Source organism: Mus pahari, unplaced genomic scaffold (genome assembly GCF_900095145.1).
Source record: "Mus pahari unplaced genomic scaffold, PAHARI_EIJ_v1.1 scaffold_10821_1, whole genome shotgun sequence".
Classification (NCBI taxonomy): Eukaryota; Metazoa; Chordata; class Mammalia; order Rodentia; family Muridae; genus Mus; species Mus pahari.
The window spans coordinates 14,076-31,358 of NW_018391624.1; the positions used below are offsets into that span (position 1 = coordinate 14,076).

Below are 17,283 nucleotides of genomic sequence, written 5' to 3' on the forward strand. Positions count from 1 at the left end.
AAGAAAGAAACAAATTAATATATTTTACAAAGGTAATATGCAAATAAACACAAACCTAAACACACACACACAAACATACACACACACACACACACACACAAACACACACACACACACACACACACACACACACACACATANACACACACACACACACACACACACACACACACACACACACACACACTGGACATAAGTCAGGCTTGACCACCTTTGCCATCAACTCCACAAGTGTACATACATAGTTTCATATATATATATACCTATACTTACATTTTCATATATCCATTGATGGACAGAGAAGAAGGCTCCACAAGCAGAAAATATGCCCTCATTTTGAATGAACAAGTTTCTCCAATATTTATTGCTCTGAGAAAGAAAATGCTTCTACACTTTATAGCTAAAAGTAAGAAAAATCTGAACATAAAAAGAAGCCCCCAAGTAAGAAAGGAGACTGCATGTCAGAAAAAGCTTTTCCCTGCTATTCTTAGTTCTTATACTTTCTCCAAAGAATGGACCACATGGTCTTCCAAACATCTTTACATTCCATAAATTCATAGCAAATTTAAGACAATAATTCAAGTAATAAAATGAGAGTTATAACAAATATTTACACGAGTTACCATTAAAAATAGTACCTAACTACTCATTTATTATGTTTTACTACCTCCTTAAACTCATTTAAAGTTTAAAACCATAATTCCTATGTCATAAATTAGCATGGTTTTACCAAGAGGCAAATTATCTGACTTGTTTCTCATTAGTTTTGAGATTTTATACATAAGAATTTGCACCTACAATAAATTGTCCATTCCCAGTTTATGACCTCTAGTTATCAGATAATCATTTCACAGCTAACCTAGAGGGAATGTTCTCCCTGATAGTGAATTTATTCCAAGCCTACTTTCTTATTCTAGTATAATTAGCTTGTGAATCATGAAGGTTTATAGATATGTAGTTGAAGACTTAAAGGGTTCAAAATTATTCTTATAGATTTAAGAATACTACAGAATCATTATTACTAATGATGAAATCGTTGATTTATCTACTAGAAGAGTAGTCTGCAAAATAAAACAATCTTCATTGTTCTGCAAAAATCTGCCCAATAGGGTGGGCTAATGCCAAGAAATCATTAAAATATGTAATGATAGCAGGAAAGACATAACCATTACAAGAAGCAATACTGAGATGAGATCACTGAAAAATCTGCAATTCAGAGTTTACTCATCATAGCCATGCAACCCTGCAGTCCTTCTCCAGTAAAAGTACTTGGAATACTTTAGCCTTCCTAGATGACTCTTGACAGTAAATGAAATGAATTGTTAACAAAACATCCCTTTTCAATTTTCTGTTTTAGTTTTTCAATGTTTCATCTTTTCATATAGCTTCCAAATTTTTAACAATATATGTATAATATGTGTATTTTGTTTTACATTCTCTGCTACACTTAATAGATTTCTGAAACTAAAAAATAAATGGGTATGTTATTAAACAGCTGAATGTTTGAGTCTTTTCTAGGTCACCTTTCAATGTTGAGTACTTTTTCTTCCAACCTCTAATCACTTGTTGAACAAAATTGCCCAAAATGCCTCATAAGTCTACAAACATTCCACTTTGACAGGAGAATTTCACTGTTACCCAGGAGTAAAAACTTTTTTAAACAGTATGATGTGAAAAACGGTTTTTTCTCTGTATGTATGCATCTTTAATTTTCATTCAGCATTCAACAATAATCAATTCTCAACTTCCCACTATTTCTCCCAAACAGACACAATTTACATTTTGATCATATTCTTAGCATCTATTTTCAAAATATGAACTATGACCTACCAAGAAACAAGTCACATAGATAAATTAACTCATAGAATATGTATATTCAAAGCTATAAATTAATTTCTAAATTGTGATTAATAAAACAGAAAACAGATAATACAATATTCTTAACATTGCTAAAAGAAACACTCAAAACATTAAAGAAAATTATAATGTAATTGTGTATAGAAATAAATAGTATATTGAATTGTATTACTTGTAGGTTAGAGTAATGAAGTGTTGTGATCAGACTTTGTGGTAGTATTATACATGTGACTGAAACTTTAACATGTCAGGCATAGTTTTTACCCTTCAATCTTTGTACACAATTTCTATCTGGTCTTAACACAATAATATAGCACTTGGGGATAAAGATACAACCTAGAAGCCCTGCACTCGAGGCCAAGATGGAAAATACCTCCACAGCCACCATAACCTTCCCTTTGGTGCTGTGGTGAACAGGGAGGAAGGTGACCCAAACACTGCAAAACACAAGCATGCTGAATGTAAGGAACTTGGCTTCATTAAAAGTATCAGGCAGATTTCTAACCAAGAAAGCCACAATGAAGCTTGCTAGTGCCAGACAGCCAAGGTATGCCAGCACAGAGTAGAAGGCTATAATTGAGCCCTTGTTGCACATAATGATGATGTGACCATGTTCAGAGTGAGGATCTCTCTCTACAAAGGGAGGAGATAGTCCCAACCAGAATCCACAGATACTTAGCTGAAAAAGGGAACAGATTGGAATGATGATCTTGGGTGTCCCAAATATCAGCAACCATTTAACTCTTCTTCCTGGAATAGTAATGGTGAAAGCTAGAAGTACAGTAATTGTTTTAGCCAAGACTGCAGACACAGCAACAGTGAACGGAATTCCAAAAGTGATCTGTTGCAGGAGACATCTGGCTGTGCTAGGATGTCCAATGAANAGCAATGAGCAGAGAAAACAAAGTGTAAGAGAAATGAGCAGGATGTAGCTGAGAGTGCNGTTATTAGCTTTCACAATGGGAGTGTATTGGTTTTTCACGAAGATTCCTAGAACAAGAACTGACAACATAGATAAAAATAAGGCCATGCAGGCCAATACAATCCCTAAGGGGTCTGCGTAACCCAGAAATGTCACAACCTTTGGGAAGCAGTGATTTCTCTCTATGTTGGCATATAGATCATCTGGACACTTCACACATTGTGTTTGATCTGAAGTGGAAAAAAGTTTTCACTATTACTTCTTTTATTCTGTTTTTCATGTAATCCTTAAATAAATTTTTCAGATGTTAACAAAAGTTGCTTTTTTGCTGCTGCATGGCAAATCAATTAACTTGATGGATACCATGTACTCAAACCATTTTCTATTATATTTATGGTGACAGGAGATCCAGAGTGTTCTCCTTGTTCTACAACTTCTCCAACATGAACTGTCACATTCATGACAGATTTAAGCCATTCCAACAGATGTAAAATGGAAGTTCAAAATAGTTTTCATATACACTTACTTTATGGCAAAGAATATTTAGGATTCTTTAAGTGTTTTTCAGACATTGGAAATTCCTCAACTTAGAATTCGCTGTTTATATCTGTACTATATTTTCAAGCTTTATTTATTGATGTATGTAAGACCTGTAGTCTATTTCTCAACCTGTTTTTCTTTATTTTTTATTTATTTAAGAAATGAAGTCTCGTCTTCCAGTTCACATCTGCACAGAAGAACAGATCTTCTGCTCTAGTCCTACCCCATACCCAGAGATTGCTTGACCTTCAGTATTTCTGACCCCCTTCCAGGCTCACAGGTGAGTCCACCAAACCTGCCACAATACATAGCATAACTGGAACCCCTGGAGAACAGAGGATGCAAGACTTCATGACCTAACATATACATATCTTTCTTAAAATTGGAACCTGCTCCTGGGAGTGGATCCTGTGCTCCAACCCTCCATCCTAATTCACACCCAGAATCAGCTTGACACTCTGAGAAGTTTTCACAGACTCAGGCTCTCACGTGAGTCCCTAATCCCAACTACAATTCCTGCCCTAACTAGGAACCATTAAGGGTCTCAGATCAGGATCTCCAGACCACCTCCCATACCCAGAGACAGCCTGACCAAAGTAGGCCCAATATAACCAGGCTCATGGGAGGGATAGGCTTCAGTCAGAGACAACAAGGGAAATTAACACCAGAGATAACTAGAGGGCAAGAACAAAGCACAAGAACATGAGCACTAGAAACCAATGCTATGTGGCAATATCAGATCGGAGTACTCCCACCTGAAGTTCTGAGTACCCCAATACACCTGAAAAGCAAGAGTCTGATCTAAAATCCCAACATATGACGAAGAGGGAAGGCTTTAAGGAGGAAAAAAATAGCTTCCTTAAAGAAATACAGGGTAACAAAGGTAGACAGGTAGGAGTCATTGAAGAAGAAATACATATCCTCTAAAGAAATACAGGGAAACAAAATCAAAAGGTGAAGGAATTGAACAAAGCCATATAGGATATAAAAATGTAAATAGAAACAATAAAGAAATCACAAATGGTGAGAACCATGGAGAAGAAGATATCATAGAAAACATTGAAACAACAGTCGAAGAAATTGCAAAATGCAATAGGCTCCTAACTCAAAACATCCAAGAAATCCCGGATGCAATGAAAAGACCAAACCTAAGAATAACAGGTATAGAAGAAAGTGAAGATTGCAAACTCAAAGGGCCAGTAGAAATCTTCAACATAATTATAAAAAAAAAAAAAAAAAACTTCCCTTACCTAAAGAGATGCCCATAAATACACAAAAAGCCTACAGAACACCAAAGAGATTGAGCAAGGAAAGAAATTCCAACCATCAGATGATAGTCAAGACACAAATGAATCAAGAAATTAAAGATTTTTTAGAATTTAAGTAAAATGAACACACAAATGCCCCAAATTATGGGACACCATAAAAGCAGTGCTAATAGGAAAACGCATAGTTCTGAGTACCTCCATAAAGATATTTGGAAATATCCCTCAGTAGCATTATAACAGCTCATATGAAAGCTCTCGAACAAAAAGAAACAAACATACATAAGAGTAGTAGACATTAGCAAATAATCAATCTCAGGTCTGAAATCAACCAAGTAGTAAAAAAGAGAAATTTACAAAGACTCAAGAAAACTAGGAACTGGTTTATTCAGAAAAATCAACAACATAAATAAACCTGTAGTCAACCTAATTAGAGGCCACAAAGACAGGATCCAAATTAACAAAATCAAATGAAAAGAAAGATATAACAACAGAAACTGAGGAAATTTTTTTTAAAAAAATCATTAGATCCAACTACAGAAGCCTATACTCAACAAAAAAGGAAAATCTAGATGAGATGGATGATTTTTTTTTTAGAAAACACACCAGGTACAAAGTATCAGGATCACATAAACCATCTAAACAGTTCCATAACACCTAAGGAAATGGAAACACTAACAGTCCCCCAACCAAAAAAAAAGGCCAGGGCCGTGTGCTTTAAGTTCAGAACTTTATCACATCTTCAAAGGAGACCTAATACCAATACTTCTCAAATGATTCCACAAAATGTAAACAGAAGGAACACTACTTAGTTCATTCTATCTAGTCACAGTTATCCTGATACATAAGCCATAGAAAGACCAAACAAAGAAAGAATACTTCAGAACAATTATCCTTATGAATTTTGATAAAAGAAATACTCAATAAAATTCTCACAAACAGAAGCAAAGAATACATCAAACTGATCATTCATAATGACCAATTAGGCCTCATCCCAGGGACACATGGATGGTTCAGTATTCTGAAATCCATCAATATAACTCAGTATATAAACAAACTCAAAGAAAAGAACATATTCTTAGTGGAACTAGACAAGTCTGCCCACTCTCTCCATATCCACTCATAATAGTACTCAAAGTTTTAACCAGAGCAATTAGACAAAAAAAGAGGTCAAATGGATACAAAGTGGAATGAAAGAAGTCAAGATATAAGTATTTGTGAATGATATACATAAATGACCCTAAAAGTTCCACCTGTGAATGTCTATACCCGAAAATCAATTTCAGCAACATGACTGGATCTAGAATTAACTCAATCAATAGACTTCCTCTACTCAAAGAACAGAAAGTCTGAGCAAAATATTAGGGAAACAACACCCTTCACAATAGTCACAAATAATATAAAACATCTTGGTGTGACTCTAACCATACAAGTGAAAGATATGAAGACAAGAACTTCAAGTTTCTGAAGAAAGTATTTGAAGACCTCAGAAGATGAAAAGATCTCTCATGCTCATGGATTGGCAGGATTAACATAGTAAAAGTGGCCATCTTACAAAAAGCAGTTTAAAGATTGAATGCAATCCTCATCAAAATTCCAACTCGATTTTTTCATCTGGATTAGGAAAAAAACCAAAAATAGTACAAAAATAAAAAATAAAACAAAGAAACAGGCTAGGAAAACCCGTTCTGGATAATGAAAGAACTTCTGGAAGAATCACTATCCCCTGACCTCAAGCTGTATTACAATGCATAAGTGAAAAAAAAACTCAGAGTATTGGTACAGAAAAAAACATGAAGATCAATGGAATAAAGTTGAAAATGAAGAAATATACTCACACACATTTGTTCAATTGATCTTTAACAAAGAAGACATTTGAAGTGTCCAGTGGGAAAAAAGGAGCATTTTCAAACATAATGTTGGTTCAACTGGTGGTTGGCATATATAAGAATGCAAATTGATCCATTCCCATCTCCTTGTACAAATATCAACTCCAAGTGGATTAAGGACCTCCATATAATATCAAATACCCTCAATCTAAGAGAAGAGAAAGTAGCNAAGAGCCTCAAACACATGGGCACAGGGCAAAATTTCCTGAACAGAATGCCAATGGCTCAGGCTCTCAGAAATACAATTGACAAATGGAACATTATAAAATAGAAATATTTCTGTAAGACAAAGAACACTGTCAACAGGACAAAAGGACAACCTAAAGACTGGGAAAAGTTCTTCACCAACCCTACATCTGACAGAGGGTTAATATCCAAACCATGCAAAGAACTTGAGAAGTTAGATTCCAGAAAACCAAATAACCCTATTAAAAATGGGTTACAGAACTAAGCAAAGAATTCTCAATTGAGGAATCATGAATGGTCCAAGAGCACCAAATCAAATGTCTACTATCCTTAGTCATCAGAGAAAGGTAAAAAAATGATCCTGAGATCCCAGCACACATCAATCAGAATAGCTAAGATAAAAAACTCAGGCAAGGGCGGATGGTGGTGTCATGGTTTGAAAATGCTTGAGCCAGGGATTGGCACTATTTAGAGGTGTGTCCTAGTTGGAATAGGTATGTCACTGTGACTATATGCTTTAAGACAATCATACTAGCTGCCTGGAAGATAGTCTTCCACTAACAGCCTTCAGATGAAGATGTAAACTTGCATTCTGTCTGTAACATGCCTGCCTAATTGCTGCCATTCTCTTGCCTTGACAATAATGCACTGAACCTGTGAACCTGTAAGCCACCTGCAATTAAATGTTGTCCTTATAAGAGTTCCCTGGGTAATGGTGTCTGTTCACAGAAGTAAAACCCTAACTAATACAGCTGGCAAGGATGTGGAAAAAGAGGAACACTCCTCCTTTGCTGCAATTGTAAGCTGGTACAACCACTCTGGAAATCAGTTTGGCAGTTCCTCAGAAAATTGGAAAGCATTCTACATGAAGAACAAGCTATATTGCTACTGGACAAAAATTGTTCCATCATATAACAAGGACACATACATGATCCACTATGTTTATAGTAGCCTCATTTATAATATCCAGGAGCTGAAAACAACACCAGTGTTCCTCTAGAGTAGAATGGATACAGAAAATCTTGTTAATTTACACAGTAGAGTACTACTTAGCTATTGAAAACAATAACTACATGAAATTTGAAGGCAAATGATGGACCTAGAAAATATCATCCTCAGAGACATAACCCAGACACAAAAGGATAAACAGGGTACATACTCACTGATACATGGATATTACCCCCAAAGCTCACAATATCAAGGATACAGGTCACAGACCATAAGAAGGAGAAAAACCAAAGTATTGATGCTTCAGTCCTACTTAAAAGGGAAACAAAATAATCACAGGAAGAGGGAGGGAAAGACATAGGAGGAAGAGAGAAGTGGTAAAGGGAAGGGGGGCAAAACCAGCTATGGGAAGAGATAGCAGAGAAGTCCAGAGCATCAAGAAAAGGAATAGATATATGTAGCAATGGGCAGTGGGGGACTGGGGAGAGCCACTTGAAAGTCCGGGATACCAGGGAAGCAAGAAGATCCAAGGACCCAGTGGGGATAACATTAGTTGAAATACCAAACAAAAGGGAGTTAGAACCTGTAGAGACCACAACCAGAATATAGGCATGGGTCCACTTGAGGAATGGGACCACTCACCCATCTCCAAATTTTTAATCACCCAAATTATTGCTGTCATAAGGAAAAACATGGAGAAAAAAAATAGAGCAGACACTGAAAGAAAGGCCATCCAGAAGCTCACCCTTCTAGGGATCCATCCGATTAGCAGACACCAAATGCGTACACTATTGCTGATGTCAAGAAGTGTGTGTGCTGATATGAGCCAGGTATAACTTTCTCCTGAGAGACCCTGCTAGCATCCAACAAATACAGATAAAGATAATAGCAGGCAACCATCCAACAGAGCACGGGGACCACAGTGGAAGATTTAGGGGAAGTAATGAAGGAGCTTAAGGGGAATGTAACTCCATAGAGTAAACAACAGTATCACCTAACCAGACTCTGCAGAGCTCCCAGAGACTAAACCACAAACCAAAGAGTATACATGTAGGAATCCTGGCTCCAGCTACATATGTAGTAGAGGTTTGCCTTAAATGACATCAACAGGAGGGGAAACCTTTGGCCCTGCTAAAATTTGATGCCCCAGTGTAGGGGCGTGCTAGAGTGAGGAGGCAGGTGTGGGTGCCTCCCCACTTGTATGTGCATTGGAGTTTTGGCTACATATATTTCTGAGGGTGCCACATCCCCTAGAATTTGAGCTACAAATAGTTGTGAGCTGCCATATGGATGCTGGGATTGAACCCAGGTCTTTTGAAAGAGCAGCTAGTGCTCTGACCAGCTGAATCATCTCTCCAGCCCCTTTATTTCTTTTGCAAGACAGAATTTCTTTGTGGAGGTCTGGGTCTCCTGAATCTCACTCTGTAGGCCAGAATGATCTTACAGTTACTGCATGTTTTTCTCTATAGCTCACATATATTCAAGTCAAGTACAACCATCACCAGGATGTTTATCTGGGTTTTTTAATATCTATTTTCTGGAGTTCTTTATATATTTTGGATATTAGCCTTCTAACAAGTGTGAAATTAGTAAAAATATTTTCCATCCCATTCCATTAATGCCTCATTATCTTACTGATGATGTACTTTCACTTACAGAAGTTTTCCAGGTTTTTGTAATTTCATATATTGTTGTTCTTAGTGCTTGTGCTATTTGTGTACTTTTCAAAATGTGATTTTTCTGTCAGATGCGGTGGCCCACACCTTTAATCCCAGTACTTGGGAGGCAGAGGCAGGCAAATTTCTGAGTTCAGGGCCAGCCTGGTCTACAGAGTGTGTTCCAGGACAGCCAGAACTATACAAAGAAACCCTGTCTCGAAAAACAAAAACAAAATAAAATGTCATCTTCTGTGTCAATATGTTCACTAATGTTACCCACTTTCTCTTGTGTCATGCTCAGTTTTCCTGCTTTTATGTTACGGTCTTTGATACCCTTGGACTTAAGTTTTGTGCATGGTGATAAATGTGGATCTATTTGTACTCTTCTACATGTAGACATCCAGTTGCATAAGTAACATTTGTTGAAGGATATCATTTCCCTATTGTACATTTTTGTCTTTTTAATGAGGTGCCCACACATTTTAAAATTTATATTTGAGTTATCAATTTGTTTTTATCTATCAACACATCTATATTTATGCCAATACCATGCAGTTTTTATTACTGTACCTACTTAGTACAGCTTCAAATAAGTGTTGGGGATACCTCCAAGCTTTCTTTGATTTTGGGGGGTTTATTTTCAGTTATTATTGGATTTTTTTATTTGTTTTTCCCAATCAAATATTAATTGTTCTTTCAATGTCTTCATATAACCTGATTAGAATTTTCAGAAGGATTGCACTTAATTTGTGAATTGCTTTTGGTAGAATGGCCATTTTAATAATGAGTTTTCCATCTTCTTATATTTTCCTTAAATTCTTTCTGCAAAAACTTGAACTTTTTAATCACAAGCATTTCACTTGTTTCATAAAGGTTACCTGAAAGTATTTTCTGCTATTGTGAAGTGTGTTTCACTGACACTTTATTAATTTATTTACTAACTTTACATTATAATCACAACCTCCTTCTGCCCTTTTCTCTCAGTCTCACCCTTATAAAACTCTCACCTTAATCTCAAAAAAGTGGAACACCCTCTTGTGACCACCCATCCTAGATAATCCAGTCCAAGCAGGACTAAGCATATTCAACCCACTGAAGCCCAACCAGGCAATCTAGATAGGGGAAGGGTATCCAATGGCAGGCAACAAAGTCTGAGACAGGCTCTACTCTAATTGCTAGTGAACCCACATGAAGAGAAAGTTGCTGCACATCTGCTACAAATGTGTAGGGGAACTAGTTTGAGCCTGTGTGTGCTTTTTTGATTGGAGGTTTAGTCTCTGTAAGCCACCATAGGTCAAGCTTAGTTGATTCGGTAGGCCTTCTACTGTCTTTGATCCCTCTAGCTTACTCAATTCTATCTCCCACCCTTCCACAAGACTCCTTGTAATCTGACAGATATTTTGCTGTGCTGGATGGAGCCTATCAGTAGACAGTTATGGTTGGCTCCTGTCTGAAAGCAAAGTAGATTATTACTAATAGTGTCAGGGGTTAGATATCTCCCATAAGATAGGTCTTAAGTTGAACAATTCATTGGTTGGCTGTTTCCTCAATCTCTGCTCTATATTTATCTCTGTACATTATGTAGGCAGGAATGTTTTCAAGTTTAAGGGTTTTGAGTGGGTTGATGTCCCCCTCACTCCAATGAAAGTCTTGCCTGGACACAGGAGGCTATTGTGAAGGGTGTTTCCATGATTTCTTTCTCAGTCTCTTTGTTATTTGCAAATAGAAGGGCCCCTGATATTTTTCACTAAGCCTTTTATCTAGCCAGTTTTGGTGAAAGACTTTATTGGATGTATGGTCTTATAGTAGAATTTTTGAGGTTAGTTAAGTTTAATATCATGACATCTGCCTATATTGATACTTTGGAGTGGATATTCACAATGCAGAATGTCAAATGTGGCTGAGGTAGCTGTGGGTTGCACGGTGGAGTAGGAGGCTGCAACAGTTCATCAGGACCTGAGTGGCTGAGGTATGGAGAGGTATGGGCAGTGAGACTGGAGATGAATTTCACTGTGTAGTCCACGTTTAAATCTATGATTCACCTGCCTTAGCCTTTTTAGTAGCTTGGATTATTCTAAAACAGCTGACTATTAATATTTCTAAGCTGAAAAAAACAAAATTATTGCCTTTTTGAAACACATGGTTAAGGAAAGGAGTCAGAAAAGGGCCTTTCAAGATACTCCTGAAGACATTAAGAAGCAAATAAAAGGAAAAAGGAATGAAAACTTCATGGAGATTGGCAAAAGCAAGTCCTTTATTTTTGCACCAAGTCCAGTACCAATTAACACTTCTACAGTGCTGAAATATTACCAAGATAACAATAGGTTGTTTGGTTTGGTTTTGGAGAATGAAAAATCCAAACTGAGAGAAGCAAAGGATATCATTCTACAACTAAAAACATAATGCTACAACCTTACCTGTCACCTAAATACATTGAAATAGAAGCTAACTTCCTGACAAAAGTGAAGAAACTGCTCAGAACTGGAAAGGATGTCCCTCAGAAATGATTTCCTGCATGTACAATATGACCAGGGACTTTTCTGTGAAGACCTTACAGCACACATGTACACACTTCTATATAAAACCCTTCCTAACTCACCTGTGAACTTGTGGGCAACAGAAACTACTACCTACTCTTTGATAGTATGCTGAGGTGGAATATACTTGGGAGTACAAAGCGCATGTTCCTTAAGTTGAAAGCAGCATCTCTGAGAATGGTCTGCCAATAAGGATTCTTGTGACGAACTAAGATATAGGAGATTCAACAACCAATCTCAACTGCATGCATAATGCATAGAGAATATTAAACATATATGTGCATGCTAGAATGAGTAAAATTCCCAAGAAATATAATATGTTAAGGCATAATTCCTCAAATGGAGAATAATCCATGCAATGCTTGTATGACAACTGAAAAAACTTGGATTAGAGAATAGAGAAGGGCCAGTGAGGCACCTTAGTTAAGAATCTTTTTATAGTAAAAGGTTGAAGACAATAGTTCCAACTACAAATATCCCAATAGAAAGCAAGGGGTCGTACCACACATCTACACTCTCGCAGAGGTATTGTAAAAATCTCAAACTCATCTGCCTTGAACACCATTTGCATCCAAGTCATTTTTTTTTTTGCTTGTGACTACTGAGATTGCTGCTCCCATTCTGAGAAGACATCAAAATTCATATTGTGTGGACTTGCCATATGAAATAAAGGGTAATGTTTCACTTAGAATACCCTTGTCCTATGAGGCACCCAGGCTCATGAATCCAGTAACTATAAGTCCTCAGCATCCTGAGTATGAGACCAACCGTGGTTGGACTACCCAAATCTTAACATGCAATAGAGTAAAAGTTCTCTTTCACAATTTACTCTTTCTAACTAACAGTCCTGTTTCTTTTGGAGACTCTGAAAACACAGGAATAAGTGAGATAAACAAGGAGTATCAAATGTTACTCCCATACTTGTGAACATATACACAGTTGTACATTCAGTTGAAAAAACACACATTCATCTCAAGACATATGTATTCCCCACACATGAAGGATACCACCACACAATATAATATTTGTAAAATAATACTGATTATATGAAATAATGTATTATGTTAAGAGACATGTATTTTATCTCTTGATTTACCTTCCAGCTACTTTCAAGGTCTTGATGTGGAGGAAGTTGGGGTGAAAGAAAAAGATTCTATAGGCTTTTCACCTACATTTGCAATTACCTGTGGCATTTGAAATTTCATTTTCAGGGCAAGGGGAACAATCAAAACAGCAGGATGGTTTTTCTTCTAGGTAGAATTTCTTAAATCCAGGAGCACAGCTCACACTGCATACAGAAGGTGGTATCTGTGGAGCAAGATATGCATTGATATCAGATAGTACCTACTAGGTTTTTAATCATTCTGTTTAGCACATATTATGCAACTGGAAAATATTGGGAAACAAATTTAATGGACAAATTGAATTTAGTGCAATTGCTTGCCATATACATTAAATTCTACAAAAAGTAGACAATGAAAAATGTCATTCTTTCAAAATATTCAAGAATACAAAACATGAACTTATAATCACTATAGAAAAAAGTATACAACAATGTTACAATGTTTGTATCTACTTGTAAAACATTAAGTTGTGCCAAACTCACCTGGCTATATCCTGAGGCCCATTGGATCATGTCCTCATATAAGTACAACTTTTGATCATGTAGGAAATATGAATAAAATCGTCCTATTTTCACCTTTACTCCAACCCCTTGTAGAAAATTCCAAATCATATGGATCTCATACTCTGCATCTCTTTTTGCTTGCGGATTAATGATCACTACATCTCCAATAGGATTTAAAAAGTGCATGTTTTTCAAGAATTTATGGATCTAAAGAAATGAAGCATTAGTAAAAACAAATATAAATTCACTACATCAGGAAATGTATTACAGGGAGAGCCTTTCAGTTTTGAGATTTCTCTCAGCATCCAACTTTATTGGAGTATCTTATCATATAAGCAATTTTTAAAATGCCATTATGAGGACATAAGAGTAGATCAAATTTGCATTCTTTTACATGCTGAACTGAGTTGGAATTGATGAGTATTACATTGAATCAGTAGATTGATTTTGGTAAGATGGCCATTTTTACTATGTGTATCCTGCCAATCCATGAACATGAGAGATCTTTCCATTTTCTGAGGTCTTCTTTGATTTATTTCATCAGAAAGTAGGAAGGACCTGAGGGAGAGGGGAGGAGGAGGGGAAAAGGTGGTGGGATCAGGTATTGGAAGGGACAGCAGAGAAGTACCAAGGGTCAGGTAGTTGGATAGAAACATGTATCAATGGGGGTTAGGGATCTGGGGGCAGACACTAGAAAGTCCTTGACTCCAAGGAAGCAAGAGGCTCCCAGAACACAACAGGGATGACTTTAGCAGAAATAACCAACAAAAGGGAGATACAACCGGTAGAGACCACCTCTAGCAAATAGGCATTGCCCTCAGTTGAGGGATAGTGTCACCCACCCATCTCAAAATTTTTAACCCAGAAAAGTTCCTGTCCAAAGAAAAGACATGGACAAAAAAAGTGTAACATAGACTAAAGGAAAGGCCATCCAGAGCCTGGCTTATCTAGGGATTCATCTAATCTACAGACCAAACTCCTGCATTATTAATGATGAAGAAGCACTTGCTGACAGGAACCTGGTAGAGCTGTTCCTGAGATGTTCTACCAGTGCCTGAAAAACACAATGAAATCCACCAGATTGACCTTGGAGACACCAGTGGAAGAACTATGGGAAGGACTGAAGGAACAGAAGGGGATTGCATTACCATATGAAGAACAATATCAATTAACTGGAACCCCTGAGTTCCCGGGCACTAACCACAAACCAAAGAGTATACGTGGAGGAATCTATAGCTCCAGATACATATGAAGCAGAGGATGGCCTTATCTGACAGTGGGAGGTGAGGCCCTTGGTCCTATGGAGGCTTGATGACAAGGCATCAGGGGATGCTAGGGCAGTGAGATAGGAGTGAATGAATGGGTGGAGAAAAATCATCATAAAAGCAAAGGGGAAAGACGAGAGGGAGAATGGGATGCAGGGTGTGTGGAGAGGTAAATGGGAAGGGGGAATTTCATTTGAAATGTAAACAAATAAAATGATTAATAAAAAGTATATTGTTTGTCTTATCATACCATATATATTCAAACAACAAAAATAAACTAAATAAATTGTATTTATACATATTTGAATATACACATGTATAACAATAATAAAGAAAGTAAATAGATAATAGACTGAAGAAATGAACTTAATGTCTAGGGGAGGACTGAGTAGGAGAAAAGTATAATTGTTTCAATTAAAAAATATTTTTAAAAGAAGGGTCATTTTGAGTGTTCCAATAGCTGCTAATCCACTTTACCTGCATGCACTCCTGCATTATTGGGCTCCTATTCCCCTGTTGCCTAAAATCTATTTTTTGAAGGATCACTTCATGGAGAGCATGAGCCACAGCATATATAGCATTGTATATATTGTAACACTCATCATTCATGGCCATGTCAAAACTGTGCCATGGTAACATTTCCGAAGAGTTGCTGGATGTACAATGGTTTGGTATTTTACAGTTCGATTTTAATATTGAACAGTTAAAGTATATCCACCCCAGTCTTTCAGAAGAAAAATAATGTGTGTCCTTAGAAAGATTCATTCTATGAAAAAAATTGTTTAAAGTTGAAACATCTCCATGATATTGTGAAATAGTGAGAGTCCCAAAGAATGAAGTAAGGCTGAAGTCTCTCTCCCTTGTGATGGCATCCCATTGTGAAGTGGTGAACCAGATTTTCTGTGTGCCTAAATATTTCCAATGTTTAAAGTTCACTTCTAAATAAGTATTCAGTTCTCCATAAAGTATAACAACATTTGCTGAAGATGTAATTATTTGGTTGTAATTTTTCTCTGCACTTGTTAAAAATAACTGCATGTTCTGTGGAATCACATTCACAAAGGCTAAACAAATTCCATTTCTTTGCATTTCTTCTTTTATATCTAAGAGAAATTGAATACCTTGGTCATCATCTTGGATCACTAGTCCTACCCATGTCCAGCTGAAATGGAACAGCAAGGATACTATGGCTTCAGGCAGGAATCCATCTTTGGGGGCAATCTGATGCAGATTAGGAAACTTGCTCTGGTCACTCAGGAGAGGGTGGAATGGTCCATAGGTAATCTAAAGGAAGTAGAACAAGAAAGCCACATGAGAAAGAGGGTTGCTGTCAAGGTTAGTCTAAGTTCTTAATTGTATTTAGGAACAGTTGGAAGTGGTGGGAAGAAAAATATTTGCAGTTCATGTCTAAAGAATTACTTAACTACCTACAATCCTCTAGAAATGTATAGTCCAAATTAAGCCTTCTAGAAATTTCTATTATCTATAACTCAATCCTTTTTTTGCTATTTTAAATAATTCTCAAAACTAAATCAAGTCTGTGAATATTAACCCTTTGAGAAACATAGATCAAGTTGTATAAACCCACAATACACAATCTCTTTGATAATGGCAGTTAACAGGCAGTATCCAAACTCTTCCACAAAAACAAACAAACAGACAAAACCTATCTTACCTGTGGGGTGAAATAGAACTGAAGAATCGCTGCCACTTGTGCAGATGATAACCACAGTGGACCTGTAAGTGCTATGTCACATGCAGAGTGATCACAGATGTAATTAGGAACATTGTCATAATTCTTTGTCATTATATTTAGATCAGTAAATAATGATAAATAACCATTGCATTTGCCTTCATAATATCCAATTCCCAGAGACACATTGGGTAAAAGATAGGGGTTATTGTTTATCTCCTCCATTGCAAAATACAGTGACAGAAGATACTGGTATATTTGGGGAGGCAAACTGAAAATAGGAAATTATGAAAATTATGAACATAGTACGCAACAGGAATATTTTCTGATTAAAGGGATTAAATATTGTAAATTTAATGTTACTCCACTTAAATTCTTATGTGAAAGCCTTCACTGTTTTTTTGAAAGTCCAGTAAATGGAAATGAACAAAACCATCCAATACCTAAAAAGGGAAATAGAAGAAATTAAAAAAAAAAAAACTCAAAATGCGACAACTCTGGAGATAGAAACCCTAGGAAAGAAATCAGAAAACATAGATGTGAGCATCAGCAATAGAATATAGGAGATAGAAGAGAGAATCTCAGCTGCAGAAGATTCCATAGAGAACATGGGCACAACAATCAAAGAAGATACAAAATATGAAAAGATCCTAACTCAAAACATCCAGGAAATCCAAGACACAATGAGAAGACCAAACTTTCGGATAATAGGAGTCGATGAGAATGAAGATTTTCAATTTAAAGCACCAGGAAATATCTTCAACAAAATTATAGAAGAAAACTTCCCGAACCTAAAGAATGAGATGCCCATGAACATAAAAGAAGCCTACAGAACTCCAAATAGACTGGACCAGAAGAGAAATTCCTCCCGACACATAATAATCAGAACAACAAAT

General features: G+C 36.6%; 1 protein-coding gene across 1 annotated transcript; it reads right to left on the reverse strand.

Annotated features, from left to right (window-relative positions):
• Positions 1-2,104: 2,104 nt before the first annotated feature.
• Positions 2,105-16,658, reverse strand: LOC110314619 (vomeronasal type-2 receptor 116-like; the record flags this gene model as incomplete). Its single annotated transcript, XM_021188882.1, has 5 exons — positions 2,105-3,009; positions 12,987-13,110; positions 13,409-13,636; positions 15,172-15,978; positions 16,370-16,658. Coding segments are annotated over 5 exons (2,353 nt in total), but the record flags the coding sequence as incomplete, so codon positions are not given.
• Positions 16,659-17,283: the final 625 nt, after the last annotated feature.